At 50.3% G+C, this 19,866-nt stretch overlaps 1 protein-coding gene across 4 annotated transcripts in view; it reads right to left on the reverse strand.

Annotated features, from left to right (window-relative positions):
• The window catches only part of NCAPD3 (non-SMC condensin II complex subunit D3), a 59,142-nt gene that overhangs the window by 9,413 nt on the left and 29,863 nt on the right, over positions 1–19,866 (reverse strand). For all 4 annotated transcript variants that reach the window (XM_040257800.1, XM_040257799.1, XM_040257797.1 and 1 more), the window contains exons 17-24: positions 15,432–15,623; positions 15,014–15,111; positions 14,811–14,926; positions 7,329–7,436; positions 5,206–5,320; positions 4,948–5,058; positions 4,046–4,284; positions 3,859–3,938 (exon numbers count right to left, since the gene is read on the reverse strand). In XM_040257800.1, the coding sequence (XP_040113734.1) occupies positions 3,859–3,938; positions 4,046–4,284; positions 4,948–5,058; positions 5,206–5,320; positions 7,329–7,436; positions 14,811–14,926; positions 15,014–15,111; positions 15,432–15,623 (1,059 nt within the window). The remainder of the gene's footprint in view (positions 1–3,858; positions 3,939–4,045; positions 4,285–4,947; positions 5,059–5,205; positions 5,321–7,328; positions 7,437–14,810; positions 14,927–15,013; positions 15,112–15,431; positions 15,624–19,866) is intronic.

A 19,866-nucleotide genomic window follows, 5' to 3' on the forward strand; every position in this document is an offset into this window, starting at 1 on the left:
GTTCTGACCGCCACCGTGGTGGGGGTGGACCCCGCCCGCGCTGACCGCTGCCATGAGCTGGCCCTGTGGCTGCCTCCCCGCGCTCCCCGCTGTCACCTGCGCGCGTCCCAGGTCTGCTCTGCTGCCTGCATCTTATCGTGTGCGCTGTGGTCCTGCTCACACAACATGCTGATCGCTCCCCATCGGCCCCTCCTCTTCTCAGCAAGTGGGCTGTTCTTCAAGGACCCAGGGAGTGAGGCCCACCCTCCGCCTCAATCATTTTCACTCACTGACTCATCCAATGTCCCCTGAGTGTCTCCTTGGCTTCAGGCCGTCTCAGACAGGAAGGATGCCCATAAACGAGACCACCTCCGACTCCAGGATGCCTGTGTCCACCAGGTGGACAGACGTTATCAAAACTACACAAAATGTGTTGACAAAAGTGATCTGAAGCCAGAAGGTGGCTGGGAGGGCGCAGGGGAAGGGAGGGGGCCCGCTGCGGGGGAGAACCCCTGTCCTCCCCTAGAGTTACCAGGTTCCGGCTCCCTCTGGACACTCCTGAACGCATCTGTGTCACCCTCACCTGCTTGCCAAGTGCTTCCTGATTCTCTCCATTCCAAGCCCCAACATCACTGCTAGGGCAGGCATACCAGGCTGTGTTGCCCAAATTCCTGCACTGGAAACCGGGCCCCCCAGGGGGTACTATCGGGAGGTGAACGTCTGGGAGGAGACTGGCCCATGAAGGCCAGGCTCTCTCGAACGGGGAGGATCTTATAAACAAAGTCCTGGAATCCCTCCCTCCCTCCCACCTCATGAGGACACAGGGCCGTGTAGACGGCGTGGGTCTGGCTCCCTGGAAACTGCTGTGCTGGTGCCCACCGCTGACTTCCCACCTCCAAGCAGGGAGGGGGCAGTGTCTCCCGCTCATCAGCTGCCCAGGCTGTGGGGCGTGCTCCAGGAGGCTGGCCAGCCTGCAACAATCTGCAGAGCGCCTTCAGTTCCACACAGCCTCCTGTCCTCCCGGCTTCGTCGACTCCAGGGACCCAGGCTCTGTCACAACACTGGAGCCCCGCGGAGGTCGGACAAACCGCCCACTGTTCTGACAGCTCTCTGACCCCCTCGGCCCTTCACCTGTCCTGCAGCGGGGCCCTCTGGATCCTCAGTGACGCGCTTTCCCCACATCGAGCCACCTCTGCTTTCCTTCCTTTCCGTCACCGGCCCATCACCGCAGCCCCTCCAGCCCTGCCTTCCTGCGGGCTGCAGCATCTCTCCTGCCCCAAGACAGCCGACCTGCTGCCTGGCCATCTTCCTGACTGCTGTCTGCAGGGCTCACATAGCTGGCAGACAGGGTACATCTCATACCAGCTTGTAGCCTCCACACTAGGGGTTTATATTTTAGGACCAATCCCACATGTCATGCAAGGAAACCACAATCTGAAGAGACACACGCACCTCAGTGTTCACTGCAGTGCTGAGCCCAACAGCCAGGACACAGAAGTAACTTAAACGTCCATCAGCAGAGGGGCAGACAAAGATAATGAGGAACATACATACTATGGAATACTACTCAGCAGGAAAGAAGGAAATAATGCCGTGTGCAGCAACATGGTTGGACCTGGAGATCATCATTCCCAGTGAGGGAGGCCAGACAGAAAGACCAGCATCAGAACACCACTCACAGGTGGAGTCTGAAGAAAGGTACAAATGAGCTGACTTACAAAAAGAAGAGCTACAGACGGAAAAAACAGATTCACAGCTGCCGGGGGAAGGAGGGCAGGGGTACACTGGGGGGTATACACAGGGGTGCACTGGGGTGTATACACAGGGGTGCACTGGGAGGCTGGGACTGACGCTGGATCAGGGAAAGACTGAAGGTGGGAGGAGAAGGGGACGACAGAGGACGAGATGGCTGGATGGCGTCACCAACTCGATGGCCGTGAGTCTGAGTGAACTCCGGGAGTTGGTGATGGACAGGGAGGCCTGGCGTGCTGCAGTCCATGGGGGTCACAAAGAGTCGGACACGACTGAGCGACTGGACTGAACTGGGATTGGCATATACACACTACTATGTATAAACTAAGGGCCTGCTGCCTAGTGCCGGGAATACACTTCACCCTCTCTAATGGCCTATATGGGAAAAGAATCTCAAAAAGAGTGGACACGTGTATGAGACAACTGAGTCACTCTGCTCTACAGTCAACCAACTATACTCCAATAAAAACTGATTTTAAAAAAAGTCATACAATTTTGTTCATGCTGGAATCGTCAGGAAATCCACCTTGACCAAAAGTAAATTCACAGGGCTCTGCCGCTAGAGTCTCTTGTGAAGATCTGTCCTAGCAGACACACATGGAAAAAATCAACATGGATAAGGAAGTAGATAGGCCTGACCTTTGGCCTAAAAATAGATGATCAGGTTGATTTAAATCAGCTTTTCAAAGCTCTTCAAATCACGCTCCACATTCTGCCGTGGTTCAAACCGACTCAGAAGGCAGGGCTAAAGTGGGCAACCCTCAGGCGATGAGAGCACTCCGGGAGACGCCTGCCTGTTCTCTAGCATCCCTGTGACCTGTGACCTCGTCACTGCGTGCTCCACACAGCCATCGAGGCTGTGACGCACACGGGAGGGGCCAACGCGCTGAGCTCCTCTCTGCCCCTGGGTCCCCCACGGCACATGGGGCCCGGGCCTGGCCTGGCCGGAGAAGGGGAGAGGATACCGCGCAGTGGCCGAACCCCTTCCCCACTTACGCAGAGGGAAAGGAAGCACGGGCGCCTCAGCCGCCGACTCTGTCTCTAGACATGCTGATCAGCACGCCAGCCTTCTCCCGGCTTGTCAGGGATACGCGCCTCCTTGCAGAGACATACGCAAAGGAGACCAAACAGGAATTCTCCCACGGACCCCAGAGTGAGCCACTGTTGACAGTGTTTACAGCAAGTAAAGGTGAAGGCGTTAGCTGCTCAGTCCTGTCTGGCTCTTCCCCATGGACTGCAGCCCGCCAGGCTCCTCTGTCCATGGGATCCTCCAGGCAAAAATACTGGAGTGAGTAGCCATTCACTTCTCCAGGGGATCTTCCTGACCCAGGCATCAAACTGGGCCTCCTGAATTTCAGGTGGATACTTTACTGTCTGAGCAACCAGGGAAGCCCACTTATAACCAGAGGGACCCATTATTACACGCTATTTAGAGTTAATGAATTTGTAAAGGCTGCTTTTCAACGGTGGGAGCTCCTGCCATGCACTCAACACTCTGTTTTCCCACTACAGACTTGCTTTAAACAGCATTATTCATGTAACACAACTGAAGTTAGCAAATTCTCAACCCCTGGAAATCTTTAATAAGATTCCAGAAGGACAGGAATGAACAAGTGGCAAGGCAACTCTCTTGCCTTCTAATAATCAGGAAATACCCATTTCCAAGGAGCCCTATAAACTGTGCACTCTCATCCCACACTGAGCAACCTTGTCTTAACTCCTAGAGCGCCTTCCTTAGTTTCTGCACTTAGAGGAAACTCTGAGGTCTGTGTCACTGGCCCAGAAGTCGACTGTGCTTCGTGCAGTAGGCACGGCTCCTGCCCCAGCAGCGGGCGCTGCAGGGGCTCGCCCTGCTCTCAGCCTCTGCCTGGGACGGGCAGTGTCGGCAGGCGCGGTCAGCGCTCGGCTTCTCCCAAGCCCACCTGGGCCCCGGTGCTTTTGTTCTTCAACTTACATGAAAACTAAAGCTTTGTTGTATAGTTCAGTACTTTTAAAGTTGACTGATTATCTGGCAACTGCCAAAACCTCACTAAATCCTACACGACGCAAATCCAGAGCAATTTAAAAGAGAACTTTCCAGAAACTAGGCCAATCACTCAGCTGCCTGGTGCGAGGCAAGAGGCTTACCTGGCGACCTCTGGGTTCGGGTCCACGACTGTGATGATGAAACGGAAGAACAGGCAGCCCTTCCACCTCACAAAGTCCTCCTGCAGAGAGAAGGAGGTCACACACTTATTCCGCTGCTCAGACCCCGCACCCCCACCCTCCCCACCCTGGCCCCAGGGCCGGCTGGCGGGGCCGCCCCGCCGCACACCTGCAGTAGGCCCGTGAGCAGGAGCAGCGCCTGCTTCCGGACGAACGGGTTCGGGTCCTTCAGACATGTGCAGATGGTAGGGACGTACTTGTCCACCAGGGCCGTGTAGCGGACGCAGAGGTCACACAGGACGATGACGATGTTGTTGAGGACGTTCCCGTCTATGCCCACCTCCAGCTCCCGCACCAGGACGGGGACGCTCTCCTTTGCAAGATCCTCGTGCTGTAAGCACAGCTTTCCTGTCCCCGAGAGAGACAGACCCCAACTGTACTCTCTCTCTCTGCCTCACAGGTTCTCCAGCTAGATCTTGCCAGGGATTTTATTTAGTTACAGTTAAAACATCACATCAACAATCACAAACAAAGCCAAAGGCAGACAGACCCATACTAAATATTAAGACGCTCAAATTACATATACGCCCCACCCCCAGGTTACACGAGACAGACACGCTGAGATACTCCTCTAGGGCAGTACAAATGCCTTCTTCTAAGGTCAACATATGAATTTTGGAGTTTCTGATTTACCTGGAAAATGACCAATAAAATGTGACTGATGATACTTCTTGTTTTTGATTAGACACATAATCAATATAAGTAAAGATTCAGTAATGAACTTGAAACCTGAGCTAGATAAACACGGCTGTGCCCTTCCCTTCACTTCTCGTTCAGTCGGGAGAGGAGAGGATGTTGCTGAGTTTTATGTCTGCACCTTTTTGTTTTGGCCTGGAGAACACTTTGCTCTTCTTTAGTTCTGAGATTTTTGAAAAATCTGATAGACAGACTGAGGGTAAAAGCACCACGGGAACCCCAGTGCACTGACGGTGAGGGCCCTGCAGGGCCGCGCCCCCACGAACAGACCACTGGCTTACCGGAGACCCGGAGCTGTGTGTGCTCCCCACTCACCCAGGGTGATGACGGCATGCGCTCTGACCACCGACGGCATGACGATGCCCTGGACCTGGGAGAGGGGCTGGGAGGCCGGGGCCACACTGCTGCCTGGGGGTGCCTGGGGCCCTGCAGGAGGGAGGGAAGGGGTGGGGAGCTTACTGCACTGCTCAGGGCGAGGCCGGCCCTGGGGAGGGAAGGGGTGGGGGGCTTACTGCACAGCTCAGGGCGAGGGCAGCCCTGGGCACCGAGCATGGGGCGCGTCAAGGGCCTTACGAGGCTCTCTGCTGGGAGACGCGGCCAGGATAGACAGGATCAGGAGGGTGGTCCTCTGGTCCACTCTGGCTGGACAGAGCTGGGCGACGTCTCCTAAGGTGAAAACATACTTCACCTGCAAAGAGAATTGGTTCTGCAGTAAGAGTACGGCAGAGGAAAACGAACTCTAGTGGGATGAAGGCTGTGTCAGCGGAGTTCTCTTTTGTCCCGCTAGTTAAATGGCTGTCTTTTTCCTCCAAGACAAGACACAGCCCTTGGGAAAGCACAGCCACTGCCTCAAGTAGCTGCATCATCTACCTCCAGATACTACTCATGCAAGTCAGGGGGCGCTGGCAGGGACACTGCAGTAACGGGGTGACCTCGGTGCTCCCGAGTGAACGGGGACACCCAACAGCTGACTCACAGGCCTGCCGCCCACAAGATGCCACCCGTGTTTCCTGGATGACTTTCTCTTCCAGGTATCTTTATGGTCACAGGGCCTCACGCTTGCGTTTCTCCCACACTTACCAATCCCACCAGGTTGAAGGTCGCAATTCTAAATTTCATCAGGCTTCCTTTCATGTCAATGTAGACAACGACTCTGTTTGCCAACTACACACAAGTTTGGTAAAAACCGAGAATGTTGTCAGAGCTACCACGCTGTCACCACGCGTCTACGTGACTGAATCCTTTGCTGCCTGCATCGTCTCCAACGCACAGCCCTGCACCCTGGGGTGGCGCTCTGCCTCCTCAGAAGGGTCGTGCAGGACGAGGGGCATAGAGCCTGCTACGCACTTTAAATGCACTTTCACACTGTCCTCCTGGTTAGCTTACTAGCAAGATTCCTCCCGAAACTCATCAGAACCTCAAGGCACCATTACTGTGTCTTTATTGAGGATGTTCAGCTTAATAGTTAAGCAACAGTGTTTTAATTATTCAATCATAAAAATACAAGAGTGATATTAACTGAACAGTAAAACGTTAAGTAAAGACTTTTTAGAGTAAGAAAGCTAATAATGATGTGTGTGCTTAGAGAGACCCGAACATACTGTATCTCAGTGAACAGATGGAATATTTGAATCATATTTAAATAAGAGTGAAGCAAACAATATATATACGGGAAACTTCTCCATATATTTTGACTGAAGGGTAGATTTTGGTGACATATTCAACAGGAAAAAAAGTCTTACTAAGGAAAACTCCCTGGTCATATTACACGTTTTCCTTAGACTGGGTAGGGAATCCCAGACCCATCAACAGAGAAAGACTCTCCAGAGAAGCCGTGGGTCAAGGCCACTCTACACACTGTGGCCTCTGACCCAAAACACCAGGGTTCCTACTGATGAGAATAATTCTAATTACTGAACTGGGAGCGTATTGATGTCTCAGCACAAAGGTTCTTCTCCTCCAAAATATCCAAACATAGCCATCAACCCCCAGCTTCAAGTGCTGAACTGAACAGGGTGGAATAGAAACTGAACAAACAGATGAGGAAAATGGCCAGTTTCAGCTAAGTGAGAGCCTAGCCTAAACGGCCCTTACTGGATGGTGTCAGATGCCAGAATCAGAATCACCAATGTTTTGCTGACAGCCAGCCATTTGGATGAGAAAACAGGCCCTGTGTGCAAAGACTCAAAGGCACCTCTTCAAGACACAATTTCTAAGGCAGGAGCATGTCACACAATCTCACTGCTCCCGAGGCACAGGAATTTCTCCAGCTTTCAAACATCTCTTCTTGTTTCACATGTGACCTGGGAACTGTTCTATAGCCTGATGTTCAAACCACTCAGCAGACACAGTAGATACTTTTACAAAACATCACACTCAAGCCCAAAGAAGCAAGAGTACACTCACGTTACTCTCTTCTCACTTGTTACTTCTGAGCTCACAACACACACTGTATTCTCCCTACTGGATCAGGAATCTCACAGGACCCAGCTGGGAGAAGCATTTGCCATCATTTCCCCCAGGTAGTAAGCGAGAAGAAATGAATAGGTCAGCAGTAAAAAATTCTAGAAAAGAAGAGTGAGCATCAGGCTAGGAACATCCTTCTTCTGTTCACAGTGTTGGAAACACACACCACAAAGGCATCCCCAGCCCTGCCAGCACGGGAGGGGGAGGACGGTGAGACGGCAGCCACCTACCATCAGGTCTTCTCTCATCCGGCCCGGCCCGTCCTCCTTCAGGATGATGTCGGAAAGGTGCCTCACACAGGTGGCGAGCACATCACCCGACGCCTGCGCCAGTAACTCCTGTGGCAAGTCAAAGGTCACCTCTGAGGGGCGCCGTGCATCCAGCAGACTGCCTGTGGCATACAGCTTGCACAGAAGAAATGCTATGCCTAAGCTGGAAGCCACGAAAATCCCAGCCATCATGTTTTTGCATCTTTGCTCTTCCTTTTAGCGACCTGGCCGTATGAGCTGGTCAAGTGGGATTCACAAAGAACACTTTAGGTATGCTCTTTCTAATACACTCCACGTGCTACACTTTGTATATACGTATACACACTCTACACATAAAAGTCTTCCGTATATGTTAAGTCTTTCTTTCCACATTGGCTCTATAAGAGGGACAGACATCTACTCAGGAAGGTCTTGAGGCCCAGTTTCTAAGACATTTGTGACAGCAGTGATCCTCCAGTAACAAGCACATTGCGATTCTTCTGGCGTATGTAGATGGTGAGTTAACTGCTGTCCTGAAGAGTGTGTTTTAAATAAACAGACTAAAAATAATAGTTGTTATCCTCCTGGAATGTATTCATTAGAGACAAGTTTTCCGAGTCTCTTGTTAGTCAAAGTGACTTCCAGGGGTCCCATCTCCAGCCCATGCACCTCACCACACCCAACGGGCTGCAGAGGGTCTCCGCTGCTCCCTATGACCTGGATGCCACTCAACACCCAGGCCGAGCCGAGCGGCTCCACACCATGACAGGCCACCACGCTGCCAGACAGTCGCTGTCTGTCACACCTTTCGTCCGCTTCTACTTGGAGGACACTTACTTTACGGCACTTCGATGGGCTGTGCCACGGACCAGCATGGACCGGCCACAGGCGCACGCACGGCCCCTCCCTCTTAGACCTCCCGCGCACCTCCCTTCCCATCCCAGCCCTCCAGGTGCCCATAAGCACCAGCTCTGGGTTCTCTGCACCACGGAGCAACTCCCCTCAGCTGTCTATTTTACACACGGCAACCTCCACGCTCCAGCGCTGCACTCTCAAGCCCTCCACCCCCTCCCTTTCTCAGTGTCCACACGCCTGCGTCTCCTTTGCCGCCCTGTAAATAGGATTATCAGTACCATCTTCCTAGATTTTACTTTTTTTCTCAAGTGCACACAGAACATTCTCCAGGACAGATCACATCCTGGGCCATAAATCAAACATTGGTAAATTTTTAAAAAGTGAAATCATTTCAAGCATGTTTCCTGACAATGCTCTGAGATTAGAAATCAATTACAGAGGGGAAAACTATAAAAAATACAAACACATGGAGGTTAAACAGTATGCTTCTAAATAACCAACAGATCACTAAAATAATCAAAAAGGAAATCAAAATATGCTTAGAAACAAATGACATGAAAACACGATGATTCAAACCTGTGGGAGGCAGCAAAAGCACAGGTGGGAAGGCAGTTTATAGCTGCACAAGCCCACCCCAAGAAGCAAGAGAAAAATCAAACACGTAACCTAACCTTACACCTACAGCAACTAGAAAGAGAACCAAACCCCCCCTGAAGTTAGTAGAAGAAAGACATCATGAAGATCAGAGCAGAAAGAAATGGAAAAGACATGAAGGAGACTGTAGCAAAGATCAATAAAACTAAAAGCTGGTGCTTTGAGAAGATAAACAACATTGACAAAGAGCAAGGCTCATCGAGAAAAAAAGAGAGAAGACGCGAATGAATAAAATTAGGGATGACAAAGTTACAACAGACGACAGAGAAATACAGGTCGTGAGAGACTCCCATGAGCAGCTACACGCTAATCAAATGGAGAATCTGAAAGAGGCGGGCAGACTCTCAGAAAGTACAGCCTTAACAGAAAAGATGAACAGACCAATCACAAACATGGAAATCAAAACTGTAATAAAAAAATCTTCCAATAAATAAAAGACCAGGACCAGACGGCATCACAGGTGAATTCTACCAAAAGTTTAGAGACGAGCCAGCACCTATCCTGCTCAAACTCTTCCAGAAAATTGCGGAGGACAGAAAACTCCCAAACTCACTCTATGATATCAAAACCAGACAAAGATACCACAAAAAAACAAAGTTAGAGGCCAGTATCACTAATGAACATAGATGCAAAAATCCTCAACAAAATTCTAGCTAAGAGAATCCAACAAAACTTTAAAAGGGTCATATATCATGATCAAGTGGACTTTATCCCAGGGACGCAAGGATTCTTCAATACATGCAAACAATCAATGTGACACATGATATTAACAGATTTAAATATAAAAACCAAATGATCATCTCAACGGATTGGGAGAAAGCTGCTGACAAAACTCACCACCCATTTATGATAAAAACTCTCCAGAAAGTAGGCATGGCGGTGGTGGCTCAGTTGTGTCTGACTCTTGAGATCCCATGGACTGTAGCCCACCAGGCTACTCTGTCCATGGGGTTCTCCAGGCCAGAATACTGGAATGGGTTGCCGTTTCCTTCTCCAGGGGATCTTCCCAACTCAGGAATCAAACCCGGGTCTCCTGCATTTGCAGGCAGATTCTTTACCAACTGAGCTACAAGGGAAGCCCAAAAGTAAGCACAGATGGAACATACATCAATATAATAAAGGACAGATATGATAAACCCACAGAAAATACTATTCTCAATGAAGGGAAAAAAAGCATTTCATCTAGAATCAGGAACAAGACAAGGGTGCCCACTCTGCCACTATTATTCAGCATACTTTTGAAAGTCCTAGCCACAGCAGTCAGAGAAAAAATAAATAAATAGAAGGAATCCTGATTGGAAAAGTAAAAACTTTACAGATGACATGATTCTTTACGTAAAAAACCCTAAAGATGCCACCACAAAATTACTAGCGCTCATCAATGAACACAGTAAAGTCGCAGAATACAAAATTAACATGCAAATCCCTTGCACTCCTATACACTAACAATAAAAATCAGAAGGATATTCACTTCTGTCTCAGGACTTACTCTACCACAGAATTACCTGTTACATGTGGGTCTCCCCCACTGTGCGGCAGGGGCCTCAGGAATGGGCAGTCTGACCATCACCCCAGGTAGCGCCCCCCAGCTCAACCACAAGGCGGTACTCAAAGTTTGCCAAACTGCTGGCAAACCACCATCACAACCCAGACTTCTGCGGCTGACCTGGCCTAAAATGTGTGCACACCCCTGCTGAGCTTTACAGATCAATAGCACAACCTGGACCTTCTGGAACGAACGTGCTGTGTCCCGGTCGTCTGGGTCCCCAGGCCCCCGGCTGCTAGTGAGAGGAAGACTTCAGAGGCTGGGTGAGCTGCCGGTCAGCCCGCCTGCCTGCCCACCTTGGGCTCTGTCCCCACAGGCGCTCCCGTCCTGCCTCCAGCTCTGCCCTGAGCATCCCCGCTGACTAGAGCTGTGTCCAGAGGCGAGTCTGTCTGGTCTAGGCAGACCTCAGAACGCTTTTTCTTCAGTTGCCCAAGATCTGTCTCCTTGCAATTCCCACCTACTGGTCCAAACCGGTCCTAAGTGACCCTGAGTCACTCTGATTATCTGGGTCTCTAGGCCGACTGCTGCCCCACGCTTCTTCCTCTCACGTACTTCCTCCTCCAGCTGCTCATGCCAGGCCCCTCAGCCGCCCCGGCTAGCCTGCTCTGACCCCTCGCTGACGCTCACCTGGTCTCACCCACCCTGCTCTGAAGGCTGTCCTGAGACAAAGGGTGGGGCACTGGTCTCAGACCCAACCGGTGCAGACAGCAAGACTGCACCTCTGCTGCAGACCCCGGCGCCACTCACAGCACCCACTGCTGACTGTGTGGCTCCACAGCGCCGTCAGCTCAGGGCCACTGGCAGAGCAGCCACGCCCACGTCTCAGCCTGTGGCTCGGTGGTCGTGTCTTTGGCACCTGTTTTTCTCTGTAAAACACAGAATGTTCATTTATAGAAAAAGAAGAGACAGAGGTATGTCTCTGGTCGCCTGGATGGAGATCACCCCCAGCTTCTGGGACACATTGGGCCTCAGCTCCCTGTCCACCACGCTGTGGGGGCAGAGCCAAAACCCTGCCTTCTCCTGACACAGCAGTGAGCTCCACACTCTTCCAGTCTCGTTTCTACATGAGAAGAGAACTCAGTCTTCCCCACAGACGAACAAGGACCCAGCTTACTGTTCTGAGCACCGGGGCCCGTGGCGGGCAGAGAGTGCGTCCTCTCGGCCCGGCTCCCCCCAGTGCAGACCCTCCTCCAGCCAGGGCTGGGGACCTGGGGTCCGAGCCACAGGCCTGGCTCCGCACCAACAAGCAACGCGCCTCAGACACCAGCAGGATGGCACCCTCGGCCTGGCCACAAACCCCCCACCTTCCCTCTGGCACTCTTCCTCATTATCAGCTTTTCATTTTGTTTTTACCTGTTTTCTGCTATTCACATGTGCTCCCTACTTAGGGAATGTTCCTTATTTAAAAGGTTTTCACACACTTTCTTGGATCAGAGATAAATGGTTAGAAAATCAAATAAAAGAAGTATCCCTTCCACCAAGAAGTGTCAAAAAGTTTAGTAAGGAAAATCCCAGACACAGAAAGAGCTGGGCATTTTTAAAATTAAGTGAATTTCAACCTGTTCATACCCTAAGCAAAAAAGTTACACTATGCTGTTTTACTATACCTGTTAACTTATGAGGGAAGGACATTTTAAAAGGAACTTATACAAGAAAAGGAAGCCTAGGAAGGTGGCAGGTGGCTCAGATGAAGCAATAATGTTTTTATTCTAGGAAATGTAAATATATTGGTTGGCCATAAAGTTCGTTTGGGTTTTTCCATAAGATGTTACATAAAAACAAGAGAAAACTTTCTAGCCAACTCAATATTTCGGCAATTATCTAATTTTTGACTTCTAAAATCATTATTAATAGCCCCCAGTCCTACACTGCTTCATCATGATTAGCACTGTTTGGAAGTGTAATCCAGGCATACCTGGTGGCTCAGACGGTAGAGAATCTACCTAAAAAGTGGGAGACCCGGGTACGGTCCCTGGGTTAGGAAGGTCCCCTGGAGAGGGAATGGCTGCCCACTCCAGTATTCTTCCCCAGAGACTTCCATGGACAGAGGAGCCTGGCGGGCTACAGTCCACAGGACTGCAGAGTGCCGGACATGACTGAGCAACTAACGCTCTCTTCACTCTCAGAAGTATACTTCAGACAAAAACTGAATACATGGTAATAAGATGACCCATCGTTAGAGATACTGAAATGGAGAGCACTCAGAAGTTAAACTAATCCCCCGTCTCCCACAGAACGCTGGTCTGTGAGGGAGCTTCCCGAGGGCGTGTCAGCAGGAGGCGCTGGTACCAGAGACATTAGGGGGAAATAGCACAAAGACCTAGCAAAACCTTCTGGCCTGGGGGGAGCCCCGACCAGGAGGAGAGCACTTACACACCCTGGGAGGGAGGGAGGAATTGAGGCAGGAGGGGCCACAAGGCTACTGTGAGCACCCAGCCTAAGAGGATGAGAAGACAACCGTGCAGATTCCATCTTGGGACCAAGGGCCCAGCAGGCATGCTTCCTAGAAGAACACACAGAACTGTACAAAAAAGATCCTAATGACTGAAATGACGGTGATGGTATCATCACTGACCCAGAGTCAGACATCCTGGAATGCAAAGTCAAGTGGGCCTGAGGAAGCATCACTACAAACAAAGCTGGTGGAGATGATGGAATTCGGGCTGAGCTATTCAAATTCTGAAAGATGATGCTGTGAAAGTGCTGTACTCACTATGCCAGCAAATTTGGAAAACTCAGCAGTGGCCACAGGACTGGAAAAGGTCAGCTTTCATTCCAATCCCCAAGAAAGGCAAGGCTAAATAATGTTCCAACTATTGCACAATTGCACTCAGCACACACAGTGGCAAAGTAATGCTCAAAATTCTCCAAGCTAGGCTTCAACAGTATGTGAACCAAGAATGTCCAGATGTTCAAGCTGGAGATAAAATTGTCAACATCTCTTGAATCATAGAAAAAGCAAGAGAATTCCAAAAAAAACATCTACTCATGCTTACTGGATAAGGAAATGGCAGCCCACTCCAGTGCTCTTGCCCGGAGAATCCCATGGACAGAGCAGACCAGCAGACTGCCGTCCACGGGGTCGCAGAGAGCCGGGCATGGCTGAGTGACTCGGGCACGGCTGAGCGACTCCACTCACTCATGCTTTATTGACAATGCTAAAGCCTCTGACTGTGCAGATCACAACAAACTGTGGAAAACTCTTAAAGAGATGGGGCTACCAGACTACCTAACCTGTCTCCTGAGAAACCTGTATACAGGTCAAGAGGCAACAGTTAGAACTGGACATGGAACAAAAGACTGGTTCCAAATTGGTAAAGGAGTATATCGCCAAGGCTGTGTATTGCCACCCAGCTTATTTAATTTATATGCAGGGACATCATGCGAAATGCTGGGCTGGATGAAGCACAAGCTGGAATCAAGATTGCCAGGAGAAATATCAATAACCTCCGATATGCAGATGACACCACCCTTATGGCAGAAGGTGATGAAGGTGAAAGAAAAGAGTGAAAACAAAGATCATGGCATCTGGTCCCATCACTTCATGGCAAACAGACAGGGAAACAGTGGCAACAGTAACTGACTTTATTTTCCTGAGCTCCAAAATCACTGCGAATGGTGACTGCAGTGATAAAATTAAAAGATGCTTGCTCCTTGGAAGAAAAGCTATGACAAACATAGACAGCATACTAAAGAGCAGAGACATTACTTTGCCCACAATGGTCCACCTAGTCAAAGCTCTGGTTTTTCCAGTGGTCATGTAGGGATGTGAGAGTTGGACCATAAAGAAAGCTGAGAGCCAAAGAATTGATGCTTTTGAACTGTGATGTTGGAGAAGACTCTTGAGAATCCCTTGGACTGCAAGGAGATCAAACCAGTCTATCCTAAAGGAAATTAACCCTGAATATTCATTGGAAGGACTGATGCTGAAGTTGAAACTCCAATACTTTGGCCACCTGATATGAAGAGCTGACTCATCTGAAAAGACCCTGATGCTGGGAAAGACTGAAGGTGGGAGAGGGGACCACAGCAGATCAATGGTTGGATGGCATCATTGACTCAATGGACATGAGTTTGAGCAAGCTCCAGGAGTTGGTGAAGGACAGGGAAGCCCGGCGTGCTGCAGTCCATGAGGTTGCAAAGAGTCAGACATGACCAAGTGACTTAAGTGCCCAGGATGCACTTTCTAGAAGACAGTGGTGCCCAGAACCAAGGAGGTGACCTCCTAAAGGTGCTGTGTCTTTAGCAGCCAAGGTCTTCTTGGGGAATGTCAACTGCTGGTCAGATGGGCGCTTCCTTGCAGACCTAACTGCCCTCCCAGGCTGGCCGAGGAGCAAGCCCCAGCCTCAGGGCAGAGCCCCCTGCCTCCACGTGGACGCGTGGCAGCCGCGCGCGAGCCTGTGGCATACCTGCTCCTCCGCTGCTGTCTCTGCAGTTGCCCGGCACAGGCTTTGTAAAGTGTCGACAGCTGGGGTGATCAACATTGTCGACCAGCAGAATCCATTCAGCTTTTTCTTGAGAACATCTAAAAAGAGCCAATTCCCTCCAGGTTTTTAACTCTCAAAATAAAGTGAGAGGCAAGCCTTTCCACGATTCTCCAGCAGACACTCACCTGCCACCATGTCCCGGGTGCTCTGAGGAAGATGCTTGGCGATATGCCGGATGACACACAGGATGTGCCCCAAGGTGTCTTCACTGGGGTTCTGCTGGCTGCGGAGAGGACAGAGGAGGAGTCAGTGCAGAACCCCGGGGCGCACTGCCGCCGGCGCAGCACCCTCCTCCCGGATCATAGCACTGGAGGGAGGAGGGAGCCTGGCCCACAAGCCAAGCTGGGGAACGCAGCAGCACTTCCTGTACTTGGACAGTCAAAGCTTAACAGTGATTCCATTTTCCCTCTTGGTTTTTACACCAGAATTTAAAGAAAAGACCCATGTACACCAACAGCTATGAGAGGGCCCACTTCCTTAAGACACAAGCCCTGTGTGCAGGACCCCCTCGTGTCTGGTGGCAGCTGTGACAAGAGTGCGGACCTGCTCATCCTCTCCCAGGCCTTGACGACAGTGGAGTAGTCCAGCACGGGCGACGCGCCAGCCACCTTGGCAAGCAGCATCCAGGCAGGCGCAGAGTGCTCTTGTTCCGTGTGGGAGAGCACGTCGTTCACAAAAGTCGGGGAGAATCTATCTCTCCGGGACCAGATGTGAAAAGCCTTGTTTAAATAGCAGCTGGAAAAGAGACGGAAAGCAGGACGGTCACTGAGTGCACCAGCCTCGACCACCCCTCCGTCCAGGGTGCGGGCCTCCGCGGCAGCCTCTCCTCCAGTACGGCAGCCACAAAAGGGTTCCCACCCGGGGCCACATCTGATACCAACCGAGGCGTCCTTCCAAGTGCTACGACACCAAATACGGTATGTTAACCCACCTCCTGCCCGAAGTTTTTACTTTTAAAGGGAAGAATAAAGTTTCAGAATACACGTGAAAGTGGAAGTGAAGTCGCTCGGTCGTGTCCGACTCTGAGACCCCAGGGACTGCAGCCCACCTGGCTGGAATTCTCCAGGCAGGACTCCTGGAGGGGGTGCCTTTCCCTTCTCCAGGGGGTCTTCCCGACCCAGGGATCTAACCCGGGTTTTCTGCATTCCAGGCAGACGCTGTAACCTCTGAGCCGCCAGGGAAGAATACACGTGAGACCCTCCAGAACTTGTGTGTACCCATATGCGGCAGGATGCCAATCACACGCACATCCAGAGCTTATGAGGTTTTAGGCACAGAACACGTAGACAGTGTCTTTTTCCAGTGGAAGGGCTGGAGAGAAAGACCATCCCAGAGGTGAAACATGGTGGTGTTAAAGGAGCTCAACTTAGCTATGACCTGTCAGAACCACTCAGAACTACATATTTCAAACTTTTCTAAAAGAAAACAAAAAATTCTTCTGATGTATTAAAGTGTCTGTGTGATGTCACTGCTACTCTTAGACCATTTCTTATTTTATTTTTTCCCATAGCAGTGAATGACATGTGACTCATGAGACAAATGTGACATTTTATATTTAAGTGGAAAAACAAATACATTCCTTCTCCAAGTAATTTCTTCTTCTGCTAGGAACACACACACACATTCAGATTAGCAAAACCTTTTCATTAAATGAAAAAAACAATTCTCAAAGTGTGCAGAAGATGCCTACAAGAAAATAAACACACCCATACACAGCAAGCATAAGCCTATAAATGAATGGTCTGCATTAACAAATTAGCTTTTATCTGAAAAATCTATCCAGACTTTTACTGCAAATGACTAACATGATTCAAACCTGACTGCTGTCCAAAACCAAGATACAGTGAATTGACAAATATCTTAAAATTTATCTACAAGAATCACACAGAGTATTAAATGACATTTACTACAGGAAGCCAACAGAATGAGAAGTGTCCTCTGAACTTAACAGTTTCAAGAGCTCAAATCCAGCTCCTCTGGAGGGTGGTCACACACACCCTCCACCAGCGATGAGCTGTCTCCAAAGGCCCCCTGACTGGACCCAGCCAGTATCAACCCACTGCGGTCACAAGAATGCAGCTCAGCAACCACCACCTGGGCTTCCTGAAAAGCATGGCTGGCTGCTAGTCTGAGAGGCACCCAACGCACCCTCAGGGCCTGCCACAGTGACCCCTGCGGAGCAGAACTGGCCCTTCTCCCTTACACTGCAGTCCACTGTCTGCCCGGTACACTCACTGCTGTGCTTCTCATCACGGAGATGCTGACTCTGAGAAGGTCTGTTCCACGTTCTCTGCTCCAATCTACAGCCTAGCCTGGTGACTCCCTCCACCACGAGAAGTGCCAAAAGCAGGCATTTAAAGCAGGGCTCCACGCTCAGCAGTCCCCTGCCCTGGCTGGCCCCAACTCTGCTTCCTGGGCCAGAAATGCCCTAGCAGCCCTGCCATTTAAGATCCGAGAGGGCCAGGCCTCTCAATCTCTGCACTGTCATTTCCTGCCTAGAGACCCTCACCATCAGGCCGGTCTAGCTCATCTCAGCTCTTTCCACCTCGAGATGACTGCAGTCACACCACCATCAATGGAAGCCACTGTGAGCCAGAGAAAGAAAAGGAGATAAAAACCATATAGGGGAAAGAAAAAAAAAAAATGAAACTTCTAGGAAATTATCCAGGAAAACATCTACATAACCTACAAGACATCTATAGGAAAAACCTACATAAAATCTATAGGAAAAGAGTTCTTAAAAAATCCATTAACCATAAAGAAAACCACTAACAAACTGAACTCGTCAACAGACACCTTTAAGAGCCGGGAGAAGCAAGCACTGGGCTGGGGGAGGGGAGCCTGTGCCGCACGCAGCAGAGCTTCTACACGTTGAACGCTTCTGGGTGAACAAGCGAGAGAGCGACAGCCAGCCTGATTGAAAACCGGGCACGGTCTCTGGGCAGGCAATACACAACCTGAGTATCCAGATGCTAACCCCTGTGAAAGGGGCTCACTGCATCAGTCACCATGGTAGTGCAGATTAAGACCCCAAGGAACACGAGCACTGGCCACCAAGGTGACTGAAAAGAAAGACCGAGGGCACAAAGACAGGGAGCAACTGCCGCTCTCAGAAGTGCTTCAGCCCGGCACCACCACTCTGGAGCGCTGCCTGCAGCAACTTCAGGGAGGATGAGAGCACGCCCAGCAGCACTGCTCCTGGGGACACTTGCAACAGAGGTGTGCACAAAAGACACGCCCAGAAATAGTCACAGTATTCTCCCCCACAATAAAAAACTGCAAAGGATCCATCGCCAGCCGACAGTCGACAGGACACGTCCACTGTGGCCTCTTCACGAATGTGACACACATACGCAACGATGATGGTGAACGCGCTACAGCAGCACGCAGCTCCGAGTGGGCCTGGTGCTTCTGTGAGCAGAAGCAGTCAGAGCCACAAAGCGCAGAGACCACGGAATCCCCTTCACGTGAACCGGCAGCGCAGAGAAACCACACCCGAGCCAGCGCCAGCGGGCCCAGCCTGAGGCGAGGAGCACCCCTGGAAGGGAGAGGGAGGGTGCTCCTCGGCCAAGCAAGGCTCTGTTTCTGGACGCAGAGATCACACCCACTCAGGCCGTGTCCTCTGTGCTGCAGGGCTTCTTTACCCACTGAGCCAAAAACAACAGAAGTGGAAGGCAAGGAGTGGAAGGTTGTGGCTGAGCCACGACACACGCCAGGACTCTTGGCTTCCAGCCAGGGACGAGGTTTGAGTGCTCAGAGCTTTCGTGTAATAAAGTGTTATTAAAGTATAAAGGAGACAGAGAAAGCTTCTGACATATACATCAGAAGGGGGCAGAAAGAGTACCCCCCCCACTAAGTCGGACATGACTGAGTGAACTAACTGAACTGAACTGCTGCTGCTGCTAAGTCACTTCAGTCGTGTCTGGCTCTGTGCGACCCCATAAACAGCAGCCCACCAGGTTCCACCATCCCTGGGATTCTCCAGGCAAGAACACTGGAGTGGGGTGCCATTTCCTTCTCCAATGCATAAAAGTGAAAAGTGAAAGTGAAGTTGCTCAGTCGTGTCCGACTCTTCACAACCCCATGGACTGCAGCCCACCAGGCTCCTCTGTCCATGGGGTTTTCCAGGCAAGAGTACTGGAGTGGGGTGCCATTGCCTTCTCCGGAACTGAACTGAGCAGTCTGTTAATGAAAGAAAGGAATGTCTTAAAACTCAGAGAATGGCACCAGGCCCCTCATCCATAAGATGTATTTTGGGATAATCTCAGCACCAGAGGATTCATCCCGGGCCATAAAACAATTGACTTGAATCTTGTAGAAGGGCAGATCACCATACAAAACAGTTTTGTTTACACAGATTAGGGGAACAGTGTCTGAGTATAACATACTGGTTTGTCAAGTGGGTTCTGAGCCATTAGGCGGAACCAACTTGAAGACAGAGTTTGGGGTAAATGCACAGTACATTAACATAGCTTAAGACAAATATTTCCCTAAGAAAAATGCACTGGTTAACTCGAGGTTTGAGAAAAGTTAAGTTCAGGTGGAACCAGATGTCATTATGGCAACACAGTATTTTAAGAGAAACCTCTTTTTAAATTTGCACAAAGGGGGGAAAAAAAAATATATATATATATCTCACTAGTTTGTTTCCTCCTGCTGTTTGAGAGATAAAACAATGTCTGACACTTGCAGCCTATTTCCTCCATTTGGAAACCCCTGGCCTTCCTGCCTGTTACCCTCTCAGGAGAAAGGGAAAGATATACCCAATTGAATTCAGAGTTCCAGAGAATATCAAGGAGAGATAAGAAAGTCTTCTTAATTGAACAATGCCAAGAAAGAGAGGAAAAAACAGATTGGGAGAGACCAGAGATCTCTTCAAAAAACTGGAGATACAAAGGAACTATTTCATGCGAAGAGGGTACAGTAAAGGGCAGAAATGATAAGGACCTCATGGAAGCCGAACAGATTAAGAAAAGGC

This window comes from Oryx dammah, unplaced genomic scaffold, assembly GCF_014754425.2.
Source record: "Oryx dammah isolate SB20612 unplaced genomic scaffold, SCBI_Odam_1.1 HiC_scaffold_17, whole genome shotgun sequence".
NCBI lineage: Eukaryota > Metazoa > Chordata > Mammalia > Artiodactyla > Bovidae > Oryx > Oryx dammah.